The sequence below is a fragment of the Cherax quadricarinatus genome, chromosome 56 (assembly GCF_038502225.1).
Source record: "Cherax quadricarinatus isolate ZL_2023a chromosome 56, ASM3850222v1, whole genome shotgun sequence".
Lineage (NCBI taxonomy): Eukaryota > Metazoa > Arthropoda > Malacostraca > Decapoda > Parastacidae > Cherax > Cherax quadricarinatus.
In genome coordinates this window covers 24,867,448-24,892,447 of record NC_091347.1, presented here as the reverse complement: position 1 = coordinate 24,892,447, position 25,000 = coordinate 24,867,448, and the positions used below count along the sequence as shown (strand labels likewise).

Here is a 25,000-nt window from a genome sequence, read left to right as displayed (position 1 = left end):
CACACTGACCACTTTACTGGTGATCCCAGAGTCGCTGCCGCTGCGGGGAGCTGCCGCCGCACGAATCACGTAATTAAGATTTGCTTTCCTTTAACCACGCGGTCATAAATGCTTGAAACTAATGCTTACTCTACGTCATATATCCGTGAGAGGTCGGAGCATCGATATGACCTACGCTCGTGACCTGTCATGTCGCGCGTGATGTGCAGGTTTAGTCGTATGCCCGCCCGTTGGTCTTCCAGCGTAAACTCCATATACAGTACGATAACCGCGCAGTAGCCATTGATTCTCCCCGCCAAAGTGTAACATGTTATTTGCTTAAAAAAATACACACTGGAGCTTAACATTCCATTGTATGGGTTCTATCCCATGAGTAATGTGAAGCCTGAGGGATGCCGGTGAGGGATGCCGACGAGGGATGCCGACACTCATCAATATGAATCAATATAAAGAACGCGGGCAGGCAACAGGTTGTAGCTTCCATTTAGATTACAAACTTTCTTATTCTGTACTTTCTACTGTACTTTCTTTTGGCCTTTTCCCAGATTTTCTTTTATGGATTAACAGGCACATTTTTTCTCTGAATATCGTGTAAAAATGTATATTTTGGCACCAAACCTAACTTACGAACCTAACCTAACCTAAGGTAATTTTTTTGGCCGAATTCTACTAAATATATCACAGATCACTTTAAATTGATTTAATATTACTTAAATGACATATATTTTTTATTCAGACTGATTTTCGCATATTGCATAAAACAATTTTCACTATGCTTATTCTGCAGAAATGACCCTTGCTTTCTAGTTCTAACTTGCCAGTCCAGTATATTATATATTTATTTCTTTTTTTTATTTTTATTATCACACTGGCCGATTCCCACCAAGGCAGGGTGGCCCGAAAAAGAAAAACTTTCACCATCATTCACTCCATCACTGTCTTGCCAGAAGGGTGCTTTACACTACAGTTTTTAAACTGCAACATTAACACCCCTCCTTCAGAGTGCAGGCACTGTACTTCCCATCTCCAGGACTCAAGTCCGGCCTGCCGGTTTCCCTGAACCCCTTCATAAATGTTACTTTGCTCACACTCCAACAGCACGTCAAGTATTAAAAACCATTTGTCTCCATTCACTCCTATCAAACACGCTCACGCATATATATATATATATATACATATATATATATATATATATATATATATATATATATATATATATATATATATATATATATATATATATATATGCAGAACACCACATAACGGAAATCTTCAGCTCAAGATCTTTCGCACTCTGTGCGTCGTCAGGAGCTATGCAGTGTTGCAAGACTAGCAACATATGAAAGGTGGGAAAATTCTCTCTGAGGCAAGGAAGGAGTGTCGGACCATGTCACAGTGGAAACTCCATGTTATATAGAGGATGGGGGGGGGGTAAACAAGTATGAGATGAAAATAAGGTGAGAGAGAAGGATGGAAGGTGGTAGCCGTCCAGGTAACAGGTGAGACTACCCCCCCACCTTACCTCACTACACTGCACTTATAACCTTATAAAGACGAGGACAGTAAATATATTATTCCACTCTATTACAGTGTATTAACACTTATACATATTTTTGGAAAAAAAGGAAAGGGATTTGATATTAAGATCAATGGGGCTGGTACACAAGTTATTGAGACAGGGGATACAACTTAGCTGATGAAGTGAATATACATTTACAGCATAAGATCAGTAGGAGAGTTCACCACTAGGAGCTCAGTTAGTCTCCAGCCACAGGTCCCGATACTCCACACTTGCGACAGCTCTCTCTCCAGAGCCTCCAGCTCTGTCTCCCATCAAGAGCTCTCTCTTGAGCTCTCTACTCCCAGCTAAAGCTGAACCCGAATCTCTTACAGAGCCTCCAGTTCTCGCCCGGCCAGAGTACTGCATTTTGTCAGTCCTCCGCCTCAAGTTCTCTCTTAGCTAGGTTACGTTAGGTAAGGGTTGTCAGGAAACAAGACAAGTGTTTCTTGACCCGGGTCTTAGATAATGACCCGCCTCTGGAGCTTTTGGTCATCTGACCAAGGCCTTCCGCTGGCTTACCGGCCCACCCCTTTAAAAATTATAGTCAGTTATAACCACTTCTCCGTTTTAGCTGTTTCCATGGGCTTATATGATCCTTCATGCACCCCCCCCCTCCTCAACTCCAGAGTTAGGAATCACCCTCCATGGGAGCATACCATCTGTGCTTTACACAAAGGATAGGCTTCTCCACTAGCGTCAGAATTTAAGGATATTCGTTTACTCAACCAATAAGATCTGGGAAGCCAGAACACAGGTGTCCTTGGAATTGCAACGATTTCAAACATACCTGACAGGGCCAGGGTGTGGCAGATCAGCAAATTTCTAGACAGGTCCTGCTTGTGTCCCGACAAGAAACAGATGACCTACGTCACATCCACTGTGATATGACCTGACACTACGCTTCTGCCTTGCTCCAGAGAGAATTAGTCCCCTACTATCTGTTGCTAGTCTTGCAACACTGCATAGCACCTGACGACGCAAAACAGTGCGAAAGATCTTGAGCTAAAGATTTCTATCTACATATGGCTTGTACTGCATTGTTAAAATCGCCTGTTTGCAGTTACGTGTGTTTGTCTATTTAAAAATAGAATTTATACAACAAGGTGTAAGAAAAACTGACCCTTATGGGTTTAGCGCTTTTCATGAATTAAAAAAAAGCTCGTGTAAATATAAAATTCACTTTGATCAGTACAGGTTGCATTATGTGCCATAATTCAATTCCGCGCAGCGATTTTTTTTTTTGAAGAAAATGTAATAAAAGCTAATGTAATAACGATGACACAGAAAATGTAATTGAGGGGAACCTCAGTTAAAGTTGGAAACCACTAGTTTCAGCACCCAGTCTAGATGCTGCTGTAACTTTGAAAATAAATCACCCATTTTACGCTCAAGATCGTTGTAAAAAATGTAGTATATTTTGCACGCAGTCTGAATAAATATTTACCCTTACTGCATAGATTATACTTTCCTTGGATAGAACGTACTGTATGTAGTTGATAAAACATCCGTATACAATCTGGACTGATGAAGCCACTGTGTGGCGAAACGTTTCCTCAATAAAGATACCCAAGAGTTGCACATGTGTTTAATTTATCAACTTGTCAGTTCTCTGAACCATTCATCTACAATCTCGAGCATACATATATCACGTCTTTACATGTCATAGAAGATCACAGGATATGTTAAGATTCGTTCGTTATTTTTTTTTTTTTTAACTCGGAAGATTAACCGCCCAGGATAGCCCAGGGAAGTCAGTGCGTCATCGAGGACCATCTTAATGTTCACTGAAAGATGTCGATGTGTCAGGAAATAGGACAAGAGTTTCCTGACTCGGGTCCTAGTCATATGATGAGCCGCAACTGGAGATGTTGGTCATCTGACCGAAGCCTTCCACTGGCTTACCCCTCCACTCCTTTGACAATTATGGCTATGATTGTAACCTATTCTCTTTTTATATTAATGATATATATACTAATGACTGAAAGGTGTACGTTTCTCAGCGTATATATACCCGAGTATACCTGGAGAAGGTATCGGGGGTCAACGACCCTGCGGCCCGGTCTGTGACCAGGCTTCATGGTAGATCAGGGCCTGATCAACCAGGCTGTTACATGACTTATGAACCACAGCCTGGCTGGTCAGGTACTGACTTCAGGTGCCTGTCCAGTGCCTTTTTGAAAACCAGGGGCTATTGGTAATCCCCCTTATGTATGCTGGGAGGCAGATGAACAGTCTTGGGTCCATGACATTTATTGTTACCCCTTATCATGCTAGTAGCGCCCCCGCTGTTCATTGTGGGAATGTTGCAACGTCTGCCGAGTCTTTTGGTTTCATAGGGAGTCATTTTCGTGTGCAAGTTTGGTACTAATCCCTCTAGGATGTTCCAAGTGTATATAATCATGTATCTCTCTTGCCTGCATTCCAGGGAGTACAGGTTGAGGAGTTTATTCCTCAGGTTGAGAGTTTAATTCTGGTGTAATAACAGATTACAAACAAATCAGGGAATGGGTGGGGTTTGAACCCATGGCTAATGAGTCCTAAAACTCACAGGCCAATGTGTTAACCACTGGCGGCTCTAATAAGATATTAGAGCCAGCTGGCCCAGTGGTTAATGCACTGACTCGTGAGTTTTATGACTCACTTGCTGTCGTAGGGGTTCTTAAGGAGATACGAGGGTTGAAGGTAAACACCTTGTTGGATGGTAACACTATATATTGTCAGACTGTGATGAGAGGTGGGAGCCCAGGCCTGCCCTGTTCTGCCTGCTTGTAGGTGGTCCGCCGAGTGAGAACGAGGCAGCGCGTCTCACCCTGACTCAAGCTGTACCCCGTGACGTCATACAGTCACAGGCCTAAGGGATCTTCTATATAAACAAATGGATGGTGCTATGATACTCAGCTAATCTATATAACACATATAAGGGGATCAGCAACTATGCTGACAGCTCGGTCATGTTACGTATGTCGTCCCGACATACACTACTATGCTATAGGCTGAACAGGCAGGTGGTTCTGGGCTGATTCTATACAATAACAAATTCATATATAACTTAGAACTAATGGATGGTATCATACTGGATGTTAAGAAAATGAGTTTTACGTAATGGGTGTTAACGTAATCACTTTTAACGTAATGCATTACAAACTATAAGAACAAATCATGGTACAATATGGGATGGAATTGATCGATCGATCTGTATTCATGCACTCTACAGATTCTGAGGAAATAAATATATATATACAAGGTGAAATTAACAGCAAAGGCATCTGGTGCCCACTCAGATCATTACTGTCAAACTCTCAGAATACGGAGGGAACGTGAGCACGAAAAAAATTTTTTTGAAAAAAAAACTGATCAGTTAATAACAAACAGTTGACAATTTCCTTCATCTCAGTCATCTAATTATACAGACTATGTACATTTAAACCCAATTCTGCGAGGGTGAGGTTTACATATGCAGAATGGTTATCTCTGGGAGGATCGAATTCCTCTGCAATGGCTAATACATGCCTTGACTGAGGGAGATCTGAGCGATTATCTACAAAAGATACTTGTGGCTTTCTCATTACTTGTCGAGTACGCAAGGAGTAACGACATTCAGGTTGAATATCTGACTGAGTATTTGAGGTAGAGGGTACAGAGTCAAGAGGATTTTCAGCATCTGTCACATTAGTCTGGGTAGCAATATCATCAACATCGCATACTAATTTCATATCATCTAAATGCGATTCTTTGTACTTACCAGTACTAATTTCTCTAACCTTATACTTATTGCCCGAGAAATGTTCTACAACTCGATAAGGGCCAACAAACTTTTGATCGAGCTTAGGCATTTTGGATGCTTTGTTGAAATTTGTCAGCATTACTCTCGAACCTACTTTAACTTTTGATAGTTTAGCAGGGCTATTAGTTACTCTAGTAAATTCTGCTGTTGATTTATGAAGTGTTTCACGGATTCTTCTAAAAACACTGAGCCATGCTTGTACGAGTTGCTACGAAATCATCAGGGTTGTAATTGGGTTTCGGAGTGGAATATAACAACTCACAGGGTAAACGCTTGTCTACACCATACAATGCATAATGTGGAGTATCACCTATGGAAGCATTGTAAGCAGAATTTATGGCACATTGAACATCTGGTATAACTTCATCCCAATTTTCACTATTGGGGTTGATAGTGGCTCTCAAGACATCAAGTACTTTCTTATTGGTTCGTTCAGCTAACCCATTGCTGGCAGGATGATGAGGAACAATGGTGGATTTAGAGATCTTGTACAAAGTACACAAATTTTCAAGAATCTCATTACAGAATTCATCTCCATTATCTGTTACGAAGGACTTAGGGGTGGTATGCCTGCAGATAATGCGTTCTTTAAACGCTTTAGCTACTGTCTCTGCAGTCTTATCTGCAATAGGAACTAACTCACAATATCTGGTGAAATGGTCTACCATAACACACAGATGTTTGTTACCTTGGAGGGAACATTTATAATTGGTTAACAAATCAAGGGCAACTCTTTCCCACGGTTCGCTAGTGGTTGGGTACACCTGGATTGGATTAGGACCATTGACATTTCCTTTATAGGGTGAGACGCGCTGCCTCGTTCTCACTCGACGGACCACCTACAAGCAGGCAGAACAGGGCAGGCCTGGGCTCAAACCTCTCATCACAGTCTGACAATATATAGTGTTACCATCCAACAAGGTGTTTACCTTCAACCCTCGTATCTCCTTAAGAACCCCTACGACAAATTGGTGGCAGCGGTGGGATCACCCTGACTCAAGCTGTACCCCGTGATGTCATACAGTCACAGGCCTAAGGAATCTTCTATATACACACATGGATGGTACTATGATACTCAGCTAATCTATATAACATATATAAGGGGATCAGCAACTATGCTGACATTGCCATGGGTTAGAGCCTCACTTGTTCCCTGATTTGATTCTAGCATAGTCGATAGGTTTTAAACTCCATTACCCAGCCAGTGTTAATTAGTCCCCAAGATGCTGAGTAACAAAATTTTTCTTAAAGATAAGCCAGCGCTGAAGGAGACGCATTCGCGGGTTATCTTTTCTTGATCAATAACCAAATTTGTTCAATAAATTTGACAACTGCAGATCAGAACTAATCTGAAGTTTCCTCTCAATAAGATAAGCCAGCTGATTAGAAAATGTATTTCCAGGTACTTAATGGACACATTACATTTTTCTATTATTCAAGGTAAAGCATTAAACCCGTTGGAGTTATATAGTGCTTGGGGACTGGGAGGCATTCAGGCTTAGTCGAAGGAAGGGGAGGATAAGTCCAGTTCCTTGGATAAAGAGCTCCTCACTGGCATGAAGGAAACTCCTTTGAGGAGTTACCTTGATGCCAGCTTGCACTGCAATGTGAACCTTAGAGCAGAATACACCAGCACAGATTGTGAAGTTAATTTTGAGACACATTCTTCGGTTATTACACAGAATGATCACATTCGTACCTTAGCAGACTAAAACAGTGAACTTTCCTATGGGTTAATGCATCACTGCTTAAACACAAACGATCAGAACCCTTTAAGTAGGAAGCACCATTGTTGAAAGTTTGAAGCCGATCAGAAGAAGCGTTCTCAAGTTATGACATGTTGTGTAGTACTGCAGAAGGTATACTGTGGATTACTTGTGCTATTCAGAACATTAAAACTTTCATTGTATTTACAATTTCAGGGCCTGGATTGATGCTCAGTCTTTGTTAAAAGTAGGTTCTTCAGAAATATTTTTTATACAGTATTTTTAAATTAGTAAGATAAATAGAAACAAAGAAACCTATGGAGAAGAAATAGCAGAACTGGCAATGTAAACTAATAAAGCAGAGAATACATCACTGAACTAGATCCAACAGAAAAGCCCATACAACCTATGTCCATAGATATTGTGAGGAGCTCCTGCCCTTAAACACATCATGAATATTCAGTAACTATAGAAACGAGCAGCAGGCCACATCTGGAGAGAAGAAATGTTATCCCAGTAAGAATAATAATAGAGGAGTCAGGGGAAAAAATGCTGAATGTTTAGGGACCAAACAACACGCCTGGGGTTTGATCCAAAGAATGGGAGGATAAGTCCAATTTCTTTAAGAGTACCCCTCATTGGCATCCACAAACCTCCCTTGAGGGGTGACGGTAGTAGTATTAAACTAATGACAGACATCATGGTTTCTCTTGACACTATCATATGTTGACCTAATCAATGGAACTTTCAGTCATTCGGTCAAAGGGCGAGCTTTTAGCTACTTTATCAGTCCAGTCCCTGTTTAGAAATTTAAGATGACGTAAGTGTGGAATAAAACACATGTGCAACGTTACATTTTAACAAGGATGCGTTTCTCTATGAATGGTTTCTTCAGTCATGGACAAGATGAAGAGCCCTTCACTAGCATCAAGGCACTTACCTTGAAGGGGCTGACCATTCCAGCCTGCCTGGAATATTACTACTTGATTTTGAACCCCAGTTGTTGGCTGCGAGATGTAAATGCAGGATTGTGAGAGTGTGTTGGTAAGATGGACAGTGGCTGCTCTCTGAACAGGATGGGTGGGGGGGATGTTGCAGATGGTAATTTCACTGTGACGTCGGCACGCTTCTGAAAAGATGACTTGGTGAGAGGTGGCCATCAAGTTCAAACAAAGAAACAAAGAGAAAGAGAGGGAGGGAGGAGGCTGATATTCTTAAGGCAAAATTTTATTTTCAGCTGACTGTAAAGAACCATATAGTAAATCTTGCAAACAAGGCAGCCAAGAAGCTAACAACACTCAGATGTGTCTCACATCTGCTTGACAGTATAGACTGCAAGACTGTATGAGGCTCAGGTATTAAACCACTGTAAAGGTTTCAAATTATGCAGGAAGCCTAAAATAAAAATTTAGGCATTTCCATGTTTTCCATATACTATTCTTTGTACTTAATATATCTCATTGTAAAATAAATTATTGCTACAGCCTCTCCTCACTTAACGATGAAGTTCTGTTCCTAAGACCACATTGGTAAACAAATTTGTCGCATAGGAGCATTCAATAATTGTAGTGGGTTTGTGTCACCCATCTTTGATATTGTTTTAATGTCACTTTTGCACCATTTATAACATTTGTAGTACATTATTAAATGTTTATCCAGTAGTGTTTTAAATTGTAATGAACAGAATAGAGGAAATCAGCTCTAATATACAGTGGACCCCCGCATACCGTTGGCATCACATAACGTTTAATCCGCATACCGTTCGCTTTTATCGCAAAAATTTTGCCTCGCATACCGCTCAAAAACCCGCTCACCGCTGTTCGTCCGAGACGCGTCCAATGTGCGCCCTTAGCCAGCCTCACATGTGCCGCCGGTGGCATTGTTTACCAGCCAGCCTCCGTGGTAACATCCAAGCATGCAATCGGAACATTTCGTATTATTACAGTGTTTTTGGTGATTTTATCTGCAAAATAAGTGACCATGGGCCCCAAGAAAGCTTCTAGTGCCAACCCTACAGCAATAAGGGTGAGAATTACTACAGAGATGAAGAAAAAGATCATTGATAAGTATGAAAGTGGAGTGCGTGTCTCCGAGCTGGCCAGGTTGTATAATAAACCCCAATCAACCATCGCTACTATTGGTGGTACAGCTGCTGCTGCTGCTGTACCACCGTCAGCTGCTGCTGCTGCTGTACCACCGTCAGCTGCTGCTGCTGCTGCTGTAGCACCGTTGTTGGTGTGGCTTATTGAGAATACCAAGAAACAATTAACCCCAGAGGATTTGCCACCCAGGATAACCCAAAAAAGTCAGTGTCATCGAAGACTGTCTAACTTATTTCCATTGGGGTCCTTAATCTTGTCTCCCAGGATGCAACCCACACCAGTCGACTAACACCCAGGTGAACAGGGAAAAATGCCTGGAACTAGTGCTCATATTGGTGAATTTAAAGCCAGCAAAGGTTGGTTTGAGAGATTTAAGAATCGTAGTGGCATACACAGTGTGATAAGGCCTGTTCTGGAAGAAAATGCCAAACAGGACCTACAGTACTCAGGAGGAAAAGGCACTCCCAGGACACACTGTCTCATCAGTCATTGCTGCATCTTCAATAAAGGTAAGTGTCATTTATTCTTCATTTAGTAGAGTAGTACATGCACAATATATATTGTGCATGTACTACTCTACTATTGTGCATGTATCCTTCTCTTTGTGTGTAGGAAAATGTATATTTCATGTGGTAAAATTTTTTTTTTCATACTTTTGGGTGTCTTGCACGGATTAATTTGATTTCCATTATTTCTTATGGGGAAAATTCATTTGCATACCGATCATTTCGCATAACAATGAGCCCTCTTGCATGGATTAAAATCGCTATGTGGGGGTCCACTGTACATTTAGGTATGCATACTGGTCGGAGAGCCCGTTGTAACTCAAGAGTCATCGGTAAACAAATACGTCGCTAAGTGAGGAGAGGCTGCATTACTATTATACTGAGTATGCTCCGCTTTCTTGAATTACCCCATCCCATCTACAACTTCTTGACTGAATAGAGAACAGACCAAGATGATTCATATTTTGTCTGGACAGAGCCTGAAACACCATAGGGATGTGGGTAGCCTTACTGTTATGTACAAGGCCAATGTTGTCAAATTACCATGCTTGGCTTCACTTGGCAGTCAGCGAGAAAATAGCTTATACACAAGATGGGCAGCAAATAGCAACTAAACTCTGGCTGTACCCTTCTCAAGAGCATCATTTCACCCGAGATCATTTATCCTCAGGATGACTCGAGTCTGGAACATGTTCATACAGCATAATTGATGAAATAAAGTCAGCCTTGGAGAAGTATATAAATGAGCTGGAGGAGAAAAATCAGGTTTCTCTCCAAACCTGTGAGTATTTTCTTTCCCTACCACACCTATATGCAATGTTTATGACTTTCATTTATAAAAAAAAAATGCATGTAAAAACGATACACTAGAAAAGAACATGCACGACATCACAGCCTATATCTAAAATACTTTGTCCAGTTCCCCAGCAGTGGGCCTCGTGCCCAGATGTTGCAAGCAGTTTCTTTCTGGATTGCCACACATTCTCTAGAAAAGGAAGCTGGTTATTCTTGGGTCATTGGTTTCTGTGACTGAGTTTGTCACCTAACTCAATTAGAAGCACAAGTGCATGCTTGCTCAAGGCTCTGAGGGTCTCTGATCTTATTGGGACCTAAGTTATAGCAGGTATATTTGTTGAATGCTAAACACATGTGGGCAATTCAGTATATGGAGTGATGGAGGTTTGGCTCTCTGTCCATTGACTGTCAGATTTACCTGTGGCATCATGACACCAAACATTCAAGACTCTTGGTAATAATGTCCAGCCAGTTAACTTGAGAATTATGAGTACTCCTTACACTGTGTATCTTTCTTAAAGCACAAAATAAACTTAGGTGCACATGCAGTGCTACTCATAACTTAGAGCATAGCATAAATTTTCCAACACATGATAGTTTTTTGCACTTCACTGCTGAGCATTTCAACACAATTTTCTTAAGATATTCTGCTTTCAGTACATAAACAAGTGGCTGTAACTATTACAGTAGTATGCATTATACTCAACTATAAACAGGGAAGAACACCTGCTGAAAAGACATAAAAAATAATTCATGGCAAATATTGGTAGAACAAGAGAAGCATTTAGAGGTGGAGACATTATTATTATAATCAAAGCAAAGCACTAAACCTACTAGGGGCACAGAGTGATGACAGGTGGAGACAGCAAGTGCCACATCCATAGGAAGCAGAAAACCTTATGATTAACTAAATACTGAAGACGAGACACACAATTTTAACTCTGCTCCTGCATCTACAAATAGGTAATTACTGGAAACTTTCCCAAACTTTACAAGAGACTAACTACTGAAGACAAGACACAAATTTAGTTCCATTCCTGTAGCTGAAAATATGTTTGACAGCTGTAGCTACACAGAGGTAACCACATAAAAGACTGAGCATTATCAGCATATTACACTGATAGTGCAAGCATCATTAAAGTACAAGATGTTCAGTATACACAACAGTTTAGTACAGTAATGATCAAAGCACTTAATGGATACAGCCTCTCCTTACTTAACGACAGAGTTCTGTTCCTAAGACCATGTCTGTAAATGGAGCATGCTATAATGGTAGTGGGTTTGTGTCAACCATCTTCGATATTGTTTTAATGTCACCTTTGCACCATTTATATTATTATTATAATCAAGGGGGAAGCGCTAAACCCGGAGGATTATACAGCGCCTGGGGGGGGATGTGGAAGGCATGCAGGCTTAATTCGGGGAACTGGAGCACAGATCCAATTCCCTAAATCAAGAGCCCCTCACCAACATCAAGGAACCTTCCTTGAGGGGTTGCACCATTTATAACATTTTTAGTATGGATGTATTTTTATATGTTTTTACAGTAGTGTACTGCATATTGTAATAAACAGAACAGAGGAAATCAGCTCTAATATATGTACATTATTTACGTATGCATACTGGTCAGAGAGCCTGTCATAAGTCCAAGTCATCAGTAAATGAGTATGTCACTAAGAAAGAAGAGGCTGTATTTATAAAACGTTGCTAGTTTTTCCTCCTCTCTTCATGCTAGCTGCTGACTCCTTCAATTTTATTTTATTCTCAGGATTAGTATAATGCTTGATTACTTCCTGAATGTAGGAGAATAACACAAAATCATTGTATGTGATTGCTGCATTTATTTATCCTGGATGTATGGTATGGGATACGAGAATTGTGAATGGCTCTATTAAACCTGGAGTCATTTCTCTATCATTCTATGCCTTTAGATACTGAGGAATAACTTACATATACAGAATACAGAAGTGAGGAATGAGATGCTCTGCTTGTGTGTGTTACTTCCACCAACTATTCCTTCCATTTCTTTTATAAAAAGATTAGTTTTGAAGGTAAGGTTTGAGGATTTGGATGTGGGGTGGCTGTATAACAAATGATATCTTGACTCTCCACTTATGTTATAAAATAACTCATTTTAATCATAGTAAATATTAAACTCGCTCGCTCTCTTGGCTTCCCTCTTGCTAGTCCTCTAACCAGAATGTGTATACCATAAACAAGTAAGGTTATTCACAATGCAGTTTTTTTTTGTTTTTAACAAACTGGTCGTATGCCACACGACCTAAAAAAAAATTCTCTAAATTTAGTAATTTATATAGGAGAAGAGGTTATTAGCCCCTTGTTCCTGGCATTTTAGTTGCCTTTTATAGCACACATGGTATAAATGAAGTGGAGGAAGAATTCTTCTCCACTTTCCCAACAAGACTTTTTTTTTTTTTTTTTAACAAGTTGGCCGTCTCCCACTGAGGCAGGGTGACCCAAAAAAAAAAAAAAAGAAAATCTTCAAAAAGAAAATATTTTCATTATCATTCAACACTTTCACCTCACACACAATCACTTTTTGCAGAGGTGCTCAGAATACAACACTTTAGAAGCATATATGTATAAAGATACACAACACATAAATACAGTTCTTTCTTTCTTTCAACACACCGGCCGTATCCCACTGAGGCGGGGTGGCCCAAAAGAAAAAACTAAAGTTTCTCCTTTTACATCATTTAGTAATATATAGAGAAGGGGTTACTAGCCCCTTGCTCCTGGCATTTTAGTTGCCTCTTACAACACGCATGGCTTACAGAGGAAGAATTCTGTTCCACTTCCCCATGGAGATAAGAGGGAATAAACAAGAACAAGAACTAGAAAGAAAATAGGAGAAAACCCAGAGGGGTGTATATATACAGTGGACCCCCGCTTAACGATCACCTCCCAATGCGACCAATTATGTAAGTCTATTTATGTAAGTGCGTTTGTATGTGTATGTTTGGGGGTCTTAAATGGACTAATCTACTTCACAATATTCCTTATGGGAACAAATTCGGTCAGTACTGGCACCTGAACATACTTCTGGAATGAAAAAACATCGTTAACTGGGGGTCCACTGTATATGCTTGTACATGTATGTGTAGTGTGACCTAAGTGTGAGTAGAAGTAGCAAGACATACCTGAAACCTTGCATGTTTATGAGACAGAAAAATGGACACCAGCAATCCTACCATCATGTAAAACAATTATAGTGGTCCCTCGATAACCGTAGGGCTAGAGAGTCGTAGATTTCGGAAATCATAGCGATATTTTCGTATAAACATGGGCTCTCTAATCGTAGATTGACTCGCGAATAGTAGTTCGTCCAGGACGCGTACGCATGCTGTGAGCCGGGGCAGCCTCCCTTCCCAGCCAGTGTGGCACTGTTTACCAGTGAGCGACTGTCCACTCACTTGCTCCTACGAAATATTTCATAATATTCCATTCATTTTAGTGCTTGCAAGTACTAAATAAGTTACCATGGCTCCAAAGAAAGCTCCTAGTGCCAAGCCTTTGGTAAAGATGTGAGAAATACGATTGAATTTAAGAAAAACATCATTGAACAATATGAAAGTGGCTTAAGTGCGGCCGAACTGGCCAGGATGTATACACCCTTTTGTTCATTTTCTTATTATCACAATGGTATACTATTACATGTTATTTTTGCTATTTCACTTAATATTATATTCAGGAGTAATTCCATTAGTAGCTAAAATGGATTTACTCGACTTTATAATATTATCTGGTCGTATTACTTAGCTTTGTATTTAGGTAGGTCATTTAATTAGTGTCAACTGCTGGTGACCTGGCCAAGCACCAGTAGGTGTTTTGAGCTGCTCGACCCCTGCTCCGACCGAGGCAAAGTGGGCTGGTAAAGCCTCACAGAGTTCAGTTCTTACCTTCCTCACCTCTCGTGAGGGAAGCTCCCCGATTCCTGGATTTAAACTTCTGGTCCCACATGAGGTTCCCTAGTGACCCTCCAGTACCTCGGATGGTATCTGACAGAAATGTCTCGGACGAAGTGTGTGTTGCTGTTTTGGAGACGCTGGTGATTGTCCCTAGCTCTGCTAGGAGTGAATTTAAGCAGTATTGGTTCAAAGAGGACGGTGAAAAAGTCATGGGAGACAGACTCGCCTCAAAATTCCTTTAAGTGTAAAATATTCCTAATCTCACTTAGTATATTATGAAAGTTGAATAAGAGTGAATTATTATTGAAGTGTTACGTCTTCTGTCTCATTTGGATTGAGTTAAGTAAAGTGTTATTATGTGAAGAGAAGGTGTTATGATACTAGAGCCATTCAGTACTATAATCAAGATAATACTGTGTATTATCTTTTAAGTGAACTTAAGTGTAAATTTCATGAGTACTCTGTTTTATGGTGCAACCTTTTTAAAGTTAATATAAAACCCTTCTATGGTTTATTAAGAAACTTAATAAAAAACCGGAAAGAAACATTGTGATTGTTTACTACTGAAACCTTGAATGATTTCATCTAGAACAGGATATTCAGTCCTGTTTATTTGTTGCAAGAAAGGGCTAAACAGGCTTAAGTAGTGGCCCTGTACGCAACAAAGTGGGGACCCGTCCGCGAGTTGATCCAAGGTGCCGGAGGAAATATCAGCCCTAGGAAGTAAGTGCCAATCCCATGAAAGTGAGCTGCTGTTCAGGTACCCATAAAATTAACTATGGAGGCTCAAATGCAACAGTTAATATGTGAGTTAACCTTGGAGGATTTGAGGTCTTTAAAACTTCAGAAGTGCTGGCAAATTGCTGTATGCCTAGGAGTGAAGTACAACAAATATTACACCGCCGAGACCACTCGATCTATTTTTTGAAACATGCTGTTTCCGGAACAAGGGGAGGTGGATGACATTGACGATACTGATGAGGCAAGTCTAATATCTCAATTTGAACACTTGGACCGACCGCTTGGAGCACAAGGACTTGATCTTGGTGGCCTTCCAACTTCCCTACCCTCTAGTGATGTGGCTGAGCCAGAATCAAAGGGAGCTGCTGGTGAGTGGACATCTCTGGGAGAGGTGCCTGAAATTGGGGCGTCTAATCACCCAGTTTCTGACCCTGGTTCACAAGAAGCACCCAGCGCAGGTGCTCGACCCAAGGAAAGACGGGAAAACTCGTATCCTCCAGCTCCTCCACTACCGATTGGGCCCATATCACAGAGCCAGTTCGAAAGAATGGAGCACCTTATTACTTTACAAATGGCCCAAATAGAAGCCCAAAGGAAGCTGAATGCAGAAGAGTTCGAGAGGGACACCATACTCTACGAACGTCAGCGGCAAAGGGAAGGAGTTGCGAGGTCCGAGGCCCCCAGAAATATTTTCGACATTCATAAAGCAGCATCTTTGGTGCCCAAGTTTTGCGAGTCTGATCTGGACACGTACTTCGATACGTTCGAAAATCAGGCTCGAGCTATGCAGTGGCCTCAAAAATTCTGGGCTGTCTTGTTGCATACGACGCTGACTGGTAAAGCTCGAGAATGTACCGCGGCTTTGCCTTACGAAAAGTACATACAATATGACTCCGTCAAAAAGGTCATACTGGAGACCTATGATCTACTCCCTTTGAGCTACCAGCAAGCCTTCCGTACTCTACAAAGGTTACCAGGGCAAACTTGGGTGGACTTCGCCAGGCAGAAGAAGGTAGCTTTCGAGAGGTGGCAAAGAGCCTCACAAAGCAACACCGTAAGCAGCTTAACCCAATTAATACTACAAGAGGACTTCTATAATTCTATATCTGGGGATTTGCGGAAGTTCCTGATCGACCGTCCAACACCTGATGTGATGGAGACCGCTGCACTGGCCAATCGCTACGAGATCTCCAGCCAGCTGATCCGTGATAGAACATCCAGAGAGGAAGCAGTAAAATTGGGCCAGAAGGTTCGACCAGTTAAGTCAAGAACAGAACCTCACCAAAAGTTTCCTTCAGAAGCAGTGACCTCTCGAACCCTGGATAAGCCATGTAATGGTGACCGGTTTCAACTACGACAGAACCGGGAGGTGTATAAAGCCAGGAAGAACTTGTCCTGTTCATATTGCCAAAAGGGAGGTCATGTGAGAAACCAATGTTATCAGCTGGAAAGGGACAGGAAATATAAGTATCGAGAAGGTGCTCCTGTGCAGATGGTGTCTTCAGTAGCCCACATGCAGAGATGTTTACAGGCGGATCTAGAGCCGGCAGGACCGAAGACTGCTTCACTGAGATGACCTGAGACGAGGGCCATCTCAGGGCAAGAAATTGAAAAGGCAATGAGCCCATATTTTTCAAAAGGAAAAGCTGGTATTGACGAGGGTCAAGTGGTGCCGGTTAAAACCTATAGGGATACGGGGAGTTACTTGACATTGTTAAAAAAGGGAATCCTCTCTTTGTCTGACCGCACTTATACGAAGATAGATGCACTTCTGGAGGCTTATGGAGGAGCCGTTTCTAGAGTTCCCCTCCATAGGATATACCTAGACCTGGGTTGCTATAAAGGATATGCGACTGTCGGTATATCAGATGAAGGATTTCCTATTAAGTCTGCTGACCTACTGATAGGAAATGACCTAAGCTGTGAAGGAATCAAGAAAGAACCTCTGGTGATAGAAAATACCTCGGGAGAGGATTATGTGATTGAGGCTCATAGGAAGGACCTATCATTATTTCCGCTGGGAGTTGTCACTAGGTCCATGGCAATGACCAGGTTACCTCCTGAATCAACAGAGGAAGAGGACAAAGCTGATCTGGGTTTGAACCTATTGTTTAGTGCGACCCACTGGCCCGAGGATGCGACGTCTGTGTCTGCAGGGCTAGACTCAACTTTAGATTCTTTAGGTGCTAAAAAGTTTAGACCTGAAGATCTAATCCAAGCACAGATGGAAGACCCCTCGTTGGAGAAAGTAAGAAAGCTGTTGATAACGGAAGAAGAGGCCGAGAAACTAGAGGACTGTTTATTCTAGTAGCGGTATACTTATGAAGAAATCCACCAGAAGACATTCTCTAGGGGCACCTTTGGCTAAGGCCAAGCATGTATTAATCCTGCCTAGGATTTATCGTGAGCTTGCATTGAAGGTCGCCCATAACAGTCCAATGGGAGGACATCTGGGATTAAGGAAAACAATGGTAAAGTTGTCAAAATACTTTTTTTGGCCTAGAATGCGGGAAACCGTGGTGGAACATCTTCGCAGTTGCCGGGTCTGTCAGACCATCGGTAAACCTGCTCATACCCCGCCTCCAGCTCCCCTCTGTCCTATCACCTCAGATGGCGAGCCTTTTTCCCGTTTAATCATCGATTGCGTAGGTCCACTCCCCAGGACCAAGGCGGGGAATCAGTACCTATTCACTATAATGGATTCTGCCACCCGTTACCCCGAGGCCATCCCCATGAGGAAAATAAATGCTCGCGCAATAGTCCACGCTTTAATAAAGTTTTTCTCACAGGTAGGGCTGCCTCGTGAGATCCAGTCTGATCAAGGATCAAACTTCACTTCAAAAATCTTCAAGGAGGCCATGTCACGCCTTGGTGTAAGATCTATCCTCGCTACGAGCTATAGGCCCCAGTCCCAAGGAGAATTGGAACGGTTTCATCAAACATTGAAGGTGATGATGCGTTCCTACTGTGAACAATTCAGTAAAGACTGGAACGAGGGCATTCCTTTCCTTCTCCTGGCCGTAAGGGAAAGCGAGCAGGAAAGTCTAGGGTATAGCCCTTTTGAGTTGATATATAGTTATACGGTACGTGGACCCCTCGCAGTATTGAAAGATGTATGGACCGGAAGACGTACTCCGTCAGTTCAGGTATGCCCGGCTTTGATGCAGGAACACCTCACTTTCACGAGGAACCTAGCCGCAGAGAACTTGAAGAAAGCCCAGGCTAAAATGAAACTATGACATGATGAACATGCGACCTCTCTCTCTTTCAACATCGGAGATAAAGTATTGGCTCAAAAATTCATGCCCGGACATGCACTGAAACCAAGATATGAAGGACCTTTGGAAGTCATTAAAAAACTGAGTGAAGTGAATTACCTGGTTCGTACCCCAGGGAAAAAGAAATCAGACCATACGTACCATGTTAACCAATTGAAGAAATATTATGGAGGGTTAGCCCCGACCGCTGCCATTCTTCTGGAGTCCCAGCAAGAAGCAGAGGATTTGGAGGACTGCTCCAAAGGAATAGAAGTCCGTCTTAGAAACACTCAAGTTCTACGATCCCTGGACGATTTTTTAAAAGGTCTGGCCTGTGACCGAGCCAAAGAAGTGAAAAATGTGATTTTGAAGTACCCATCATTGTTTGGCGATATACCTAAGCGTTGCACGTTGGGGACACATGACGTGGATGTCCAAGGAGCTGCACCCATCAAGCAGTCCCCTTATCGCTTAAGCCCTATTAAACACCAAGCTCTAAAGGAGGAAATCGACTTTTTGCTGACCCATGGACTAATTGAACGAAGCAAAAGCCCATGGGCCTCACCTTGTGTGTTAGTCCCAAAGTCAGATGGAACCTATCGTATGTGTACGGATTATAGAAAGGTGAATTCCGTCACAGTTCCTGATGGTTACCCTTTGCCTAGGGTAGATGATTTAATCGATATGGTTGCCGGAGCCAAGTATGTGAGCCGGCTGGACTTACTGCGAGGCTACTATCAAGTGCCCCTGACGGACCGAGCTCAGAACATATCAGCGTTTACAGTGCATGGAGGCTTGTTCAACTACTTGGTTACCCCATTCGGGTTGTGCAACACAGCATCCACGTTCCAGCGACTTATGAATGACCTTACTTATAACCTTGAGGAGGTTGAAGCCTACCTCGATGACCTAGTAGTCTTTAGTGACAAGTGGAGTTCACATTTAGTCCGTCTGGAGGCTCTTTTTAAGAAATTAGATGCTTATAATTTTACCATCAATTTAGCCAAATGCAAATTTGGACAAGCAATGATTAAGTATTTGGGCTTCAATATAGGTCAGGGGACGGTGGCACCTATCAGTGCAAAAGTGAGAGCCATTGCAGACTTTCCTATACCAAGAGACAGAAAAGGGGTGCAGAGATTTTTGGGAATGGCTGGGTATTATAGACGATTCTGCCCTAACTTTTCACACAGTGCGAAAAGGGGGGCGGCTAACTAGTTCTAAAATTAAATTTGCTTGGTCTGAGGAATGTAATATGGCTTTTAATAGGTTAAAGCGATTATTGAACTCCTCTCCAGTATTGAAGAGCCCTGATTTTAACTTTCCCTTCCTGTTACATATAGATGCCAGCAGTTATGCTGTTGGATCAGTACTACTGCAGTCCTCCCCCTCCTTTGATATTCTACATCCGATATGTTATTATTCCTCCACCTTAAAGCCACACCAAAAGAATTATGCAACCGTAGAAAAAGAAGCTCTAGCCCTGGTTATCTCTCTCGAGCATTTTGAAGTTTACTTGGGAACATCACCTCATCAGATTACAGTATACTCAGATCACAACCCTTTGACATTCATTAATACCATGAAGGCTAAGAATGCCAGAATACAGAGGTGGGCCTTTAGAATTCAACCTTTTTCTATTAAAATCCTACACATAAAAGGCAAACAATGTAATTGCGGATGCTTTGTCCCGCCCTTAAACCAGTTGCACCAATATGCCCCTGTTCTAACTTACGCCTATTTCCTTTTTTGCCTACAGTTATGTGAATGAGTGGTACTGTTTACAGTTTAGTTATGGAGGATGAAGCTTGGAGACCAGTTGCTGTGTCCTTACATTTTACTTGAGACAGCATTCGTGTCACCCAAGGCCAAGAGAGAACCCAATTCTGTTGAGGCAGATGTCTGTCGTCTCAACAATATCCTCCTTGAATACCTTCAGAACACAAGAAGATTGTCTGGGACGAATTCAGGATTATTTTTGTCCTATTGTCAGTGCGACATTTGATCGTGTGGAGGGGATGTTACACCCTTTCGTTCATTTTGTTCATTTTCTTCTTATTATCACAATGGTATACTATTGCATGTTATTTTTGCTATTTCACTTATTATATTCAGGAGTAATTCCATTAGTAGCTAAAATGGATTTACTCGACTTTATAATATTATCTGGTTGTATTACTTAGCTTTGTATTTAGGTAGGTCATTTAATTAGTGTCAACTGCTGGTGACCTGGCCAAGCACCAGTAGGTGTTTTGAGCTGCTCGACCCCTGCTCCGACCGAGGCAAAGTGGGCTGGTAAAGCCTCACAGAGTTCAGTTCTTACCTTCCTCACCTCTCGTGAGGGAAGCTCCCCGATTCCTGGATTTAAACTTCTGGTCCCACATGAGGTTCCCTAGTGACCCTCCAGTACCTCGGATGGTATCTGACAGAAATGTCTCGGACGAAGTGTGTGTTGCTGTTTTGGAGACGCTGGTGATTGTCCCTAGCTCTGCTAGGAGTGAATTTAAGCAGTATTGGTTCAAAGAGGACGGTGAAAAAGTCATGGGAGACAGACTCGCCTCAAAATTCCTTTAAGTGTAAAATATTCCTAATCTCACTTAGTATATTATGAAAGTTGAATAAGAGTGAATTATTATTGAAGTGTTACGTCTTCTGTCTCATTTGGATTGAGTTAAGTAAAGTGTTATTATGTGAAGAGAAGGTGTTATGATACTAGAGCCATTCAGTACTATAATCAAGATAATACTGTGTATTATCTTTTAAGTGAACTTAAGTGTAAATTTCATGAGTACTCTGTTTTATGGTGCAACCTTTTTAAAGTTAATATAAAACCCTTCTATGGTTTATTAAGAAACTTAATAAAAAACCGGAAAGAAACATTGTGATTGTTTACTACTGAAACCTTGAATGATTTCATCTAGAACAGGATATTCAGTCCTGTTTATTTGTTGCAAGAAAGGGCTAAACAGGCTTAAGTAGTGGCCTTGTACGCAACAACATGGGATCGCTAATTGTGACTCGCGAATAGTAGTTCGTCCAGGACGTGTATGCACGCTGTGAGCCGGGGCGGCCTCCCTTCCCAGCCAGTGTGGCACTGTTTACCAGTGAGCAACTGTCCACTCACTTGCTCCTACGAAATATTTCATAATATTCCATTCATTTTAGTGCTTGCAAGTACTAAATAAGTTACCATGGCTCCAAAGAAAGCTCCTAGTGCCAAGCCTTTGGTAAAGATGTGAGAAATACGATTGAATTTAAGAAAAACATCATTGAACAATATGAAAGTGGCTTAAGTGCGGCCGAACTGGCAAGGATGTATAACAAACCCTATACACCCATATGTTCCATCGTGACCAAGAAAAAGGAAATCAAGGACGCTGTTGTTGCAAAGGGGTAAATATGCTGACAAAAATGAGATCACCAGTACTCGAAGAGGTTGAGAAGTTATTATTGGTGTGGATAAATGAGAAACAATTAGCAGGAGATAGTACAGTGGACCCCCGCATAACGATCACCTCCGAATGCGACCAATTATGTAAGTGTATTTATGTAAGTGCGTTTGTACGTGTATGTTTGGGGGTCTGAAATGGACTAGTCTACTTCACAATATTCCTTATGGGAACAAATTCGTTCAGTACTGGCACCTGAACATACTTCTGGAGTGAAAAAATATCGTTAACCGGGGGTCCACTGTATTATGACGTCGATTATTTGTGAAAAGGCTAGGCAGTTGCACGACGATCTGGTAAAGAAATTGCCTGCAACTAGTGGTGATGCGAGTTAATTTAAGGCCAGCAAAGGTTGGTTTGAGAGATTTAACAACTGTAGTGGCATACACAGTGTGGTAAGGTATGGTGAGGCTGCCAGTTCGGACCACAAAGCGGCTGAAAAGTATGTGCATGAATTCAAGGAGTACATAGAGGCTGAAGGACTGAAACCTGAACACGTGTTCAATTGTGACGAAACAGGCCTCTTTTGGAAGAAGATGCCAAAGAGGACCTACATTACACAGGAGGAAAAGGCACTGCCAGGACACAAGCATATGAAAGACAGGCTGATGCTCATGTTCTGTGCTAATGCTAGTGGGGATTTCAAAGTGAAGCCGTTACTAGTGTACCATTCTGAAAATCCCAGTGTGTTCAGGAAAAACAATGTTATGAAGAGTAAATTGTGTGTGTTTTGGAAATCTAATAGTAAGGCATGGGTCACGAGGGAAATTTTCGTCGAGTGGTTCAATGAAGTGTTTGGCCCTAGTGTGAAGAATTACCACCTGGAAAAGAAATTGGATCTCAAGTGCCACCTAGTAATGGACAATGCACCTGCTCATCCTCCAAATTTAGATGACCTAATTTTCGAGGAGTTTGGGTTCATCACAGTAAAGTTCTTGCCCCCAAATACCACTCCTCTCCTCCAGCCCATGGGCCAGCAGGTCACTGCAAACTTTAAAAAACTCTACACCAAAGCAATATTTCAAAGGTGCTTGAATGTGACCTCAGACACTCGCTTGACCCTAAGAGATTTTTGGAGAGAACACTTCAGCATCCTCCATTGCATAACCCTTATAGGTACAGCTTGGGAGAGAGTGACTACCAGGACTTTGAACTCTGCTTGGAGAAAACTGTGGCCAGATTGTGTCGACAAGTGGGATTTTGAAGGGTTTGGGGCTGACCCTGATGAGCCTATGTCTGTTGTCAAATCTATTGTAGCACTGGGGAGTTCCATGGGGTTGGATGTGAGTTTGGAGGATGTGGAAGAGTTGGTGGAAGACCACAACAAAGAGCTCACCACTGAGGAGCTGCAAGAGCTTCAGCAGGAAGAGCAACAGATCGCAGCTCAGAATCTTGCTGCAGAGGTGGAGGAAGAGAGATGGAAGGTGCCTTCTTCAGAAATTAGGGGGATTTTTGAAATGTGGAGTAAGATGGAAAGATTTATGGAGAAAAATCACCCTGACAAGGCTGTTGCAAGCCATGTTGGCAACATGTACCTTGACAAAGTCTTAGCCCATTTTAGGGAAGTGTTAAAGAGACGCCAGAAACAGAGCTCTCTGGACAGTTATTTTGCGAGACAGGACTCCAGTCACTCTCAAGCTGGTCCTAGTGGCATTAAGAAACAGAGAAGAGAAGTAACCCCAGAAAAGCAATTGGTACCTGAGGTGTTGATGGAAGGGGATTACCCTTTCCAAACTGTAAATAATCCAATCTCTCTCCTCCTCCAGTCTTCCATACACTAAGAAGAATCGCCAATAAAGGTAAGTGTTGTGCTGTTAATGTTTCATTCATCATGTCCCATTGTATTGTTTATGTACTACATCTATATTTCATGTAAAAAAATTTTTTGTTTTAATACTTCTGGGTGTCAGGAACGGATTAATTGTATTTACATTATTTCTTATGGGGAAAATTGATTCGAAAACCGTAGATTTCGGTAATAGTAGCACCTCCAGGAACGGATTAAATACAATAAACGAGGGACCACTGTACAGGCTTACATTTTACACTCGCTTGGCAGCATGGTAGTTCCTCCCTGGGCAGTTGCTGTCTACCAACCTACTACCTAGAATCAATACAGTTATATAATAAAATTAAATAAAGTGAAAAATTATGTTCTGTGAATACCAGGGATTTTATTGTCCACAGATTCAATTATAAATTAGTGAAATATTCGTACAGTATCATAAAATTAAGCATTAAAAAATAAAATACCATAAAATTAAACAGCCAAAAAACAAAATACCGTGAGTTACATTTCTCATGGTTTATATTATGTCAACAATGAAAAGTTAAATATTCAGCCTTCATTAAACCTGATGTATATTTTTGGATTGAGCCTCAATTATTAGGTCAACAGCTTCTGAGAGATTATTAGCAATAAAGTGAGGTGTAACAGTGGGATGATTTTCACAGCTTCGAGTGTACTTTCCTGTGCGGACTAACACTCCTCTAATGCCACATTTCTGAGCTCCACCAACATCAGAAACAATGTCATCTCCAATCATCACAGCCTGAAAAAAAAAAATGACAATGTAAATTATGACATTTTTATTCTAAAAGCACATGAATTGAAACTTCTTTATGTATTCAATCTCTTATTTGTATACAGCTTCTTCTCACTTAGCGACGCACTCGTTTACCGATGTCTCGGACTTACGACGGGCTCTCTGACCAGTATTCATACCTAAATAATGTACATTTGAGTTGATTACCTCTATTCTGTTTATTTCAATATACAGTACACTACTGTATAAACATTTAAAAATATACCAGAAATGTTATAAATGGTGCAAAGGTGACATTAAAACAATATCAAAGAAGGTTGACAAACTCACTACCATTATAGTATGCTCCTCACTTAGCGACGAATTCGTTTAATGACTTTGTCTTAGGAATGGAACTCCGTTGTTAAGTGAGGAGAGGCTGTATAAAGTATGTAGTAAGTAATCTTCTCCATGACAAAGAAAGCACTTACTTTGGTTATTCAAACAAGAACTCTAAATTTTTAAACCATTCTCATGCTGATTACTTAGTACAGTGGAACCTCGAGTTTCGAACTTAATCCGTTCCAGGAGCTAGAGCTATAGTCGAAATATTCGAAACTCAAAGCGTTATTTCACATAAGAAAT

The 25,000-nt window shown here is 41.4% G+C and overlaps 1 protein-coding gene across 6 annotated transcripts in view; it reads right to left on the bottom strand.

The window, feature by feature from the left end:
* Positions 1-12,275: 12,275 nt before the first annotated feature.
* Positions 12,276-25,000, bottom strand: part of LOC128700695 (phospholysine phosphohistidine inorganic pyrophosphate phosphatase) — a 35,907-nt gene continuing 23,182 nt past the window's right edge. For all 6 annotated transcript variants that reach the window (XM_070097229.1, XM_070097228.1, XM_070097227.1 and 3 more), the window contains one exon: positions 12,276-24,382. In XM_070097229.1, coding sequence (XP_069953330.1) covers positions 24,179-24,382 — 204 coding nt within the window. In that variant the 3' untranslated portion in view covers positions 12,276-24,178. The remainder of the gene's footprint in view (positions 24,383-25,000) is intronic.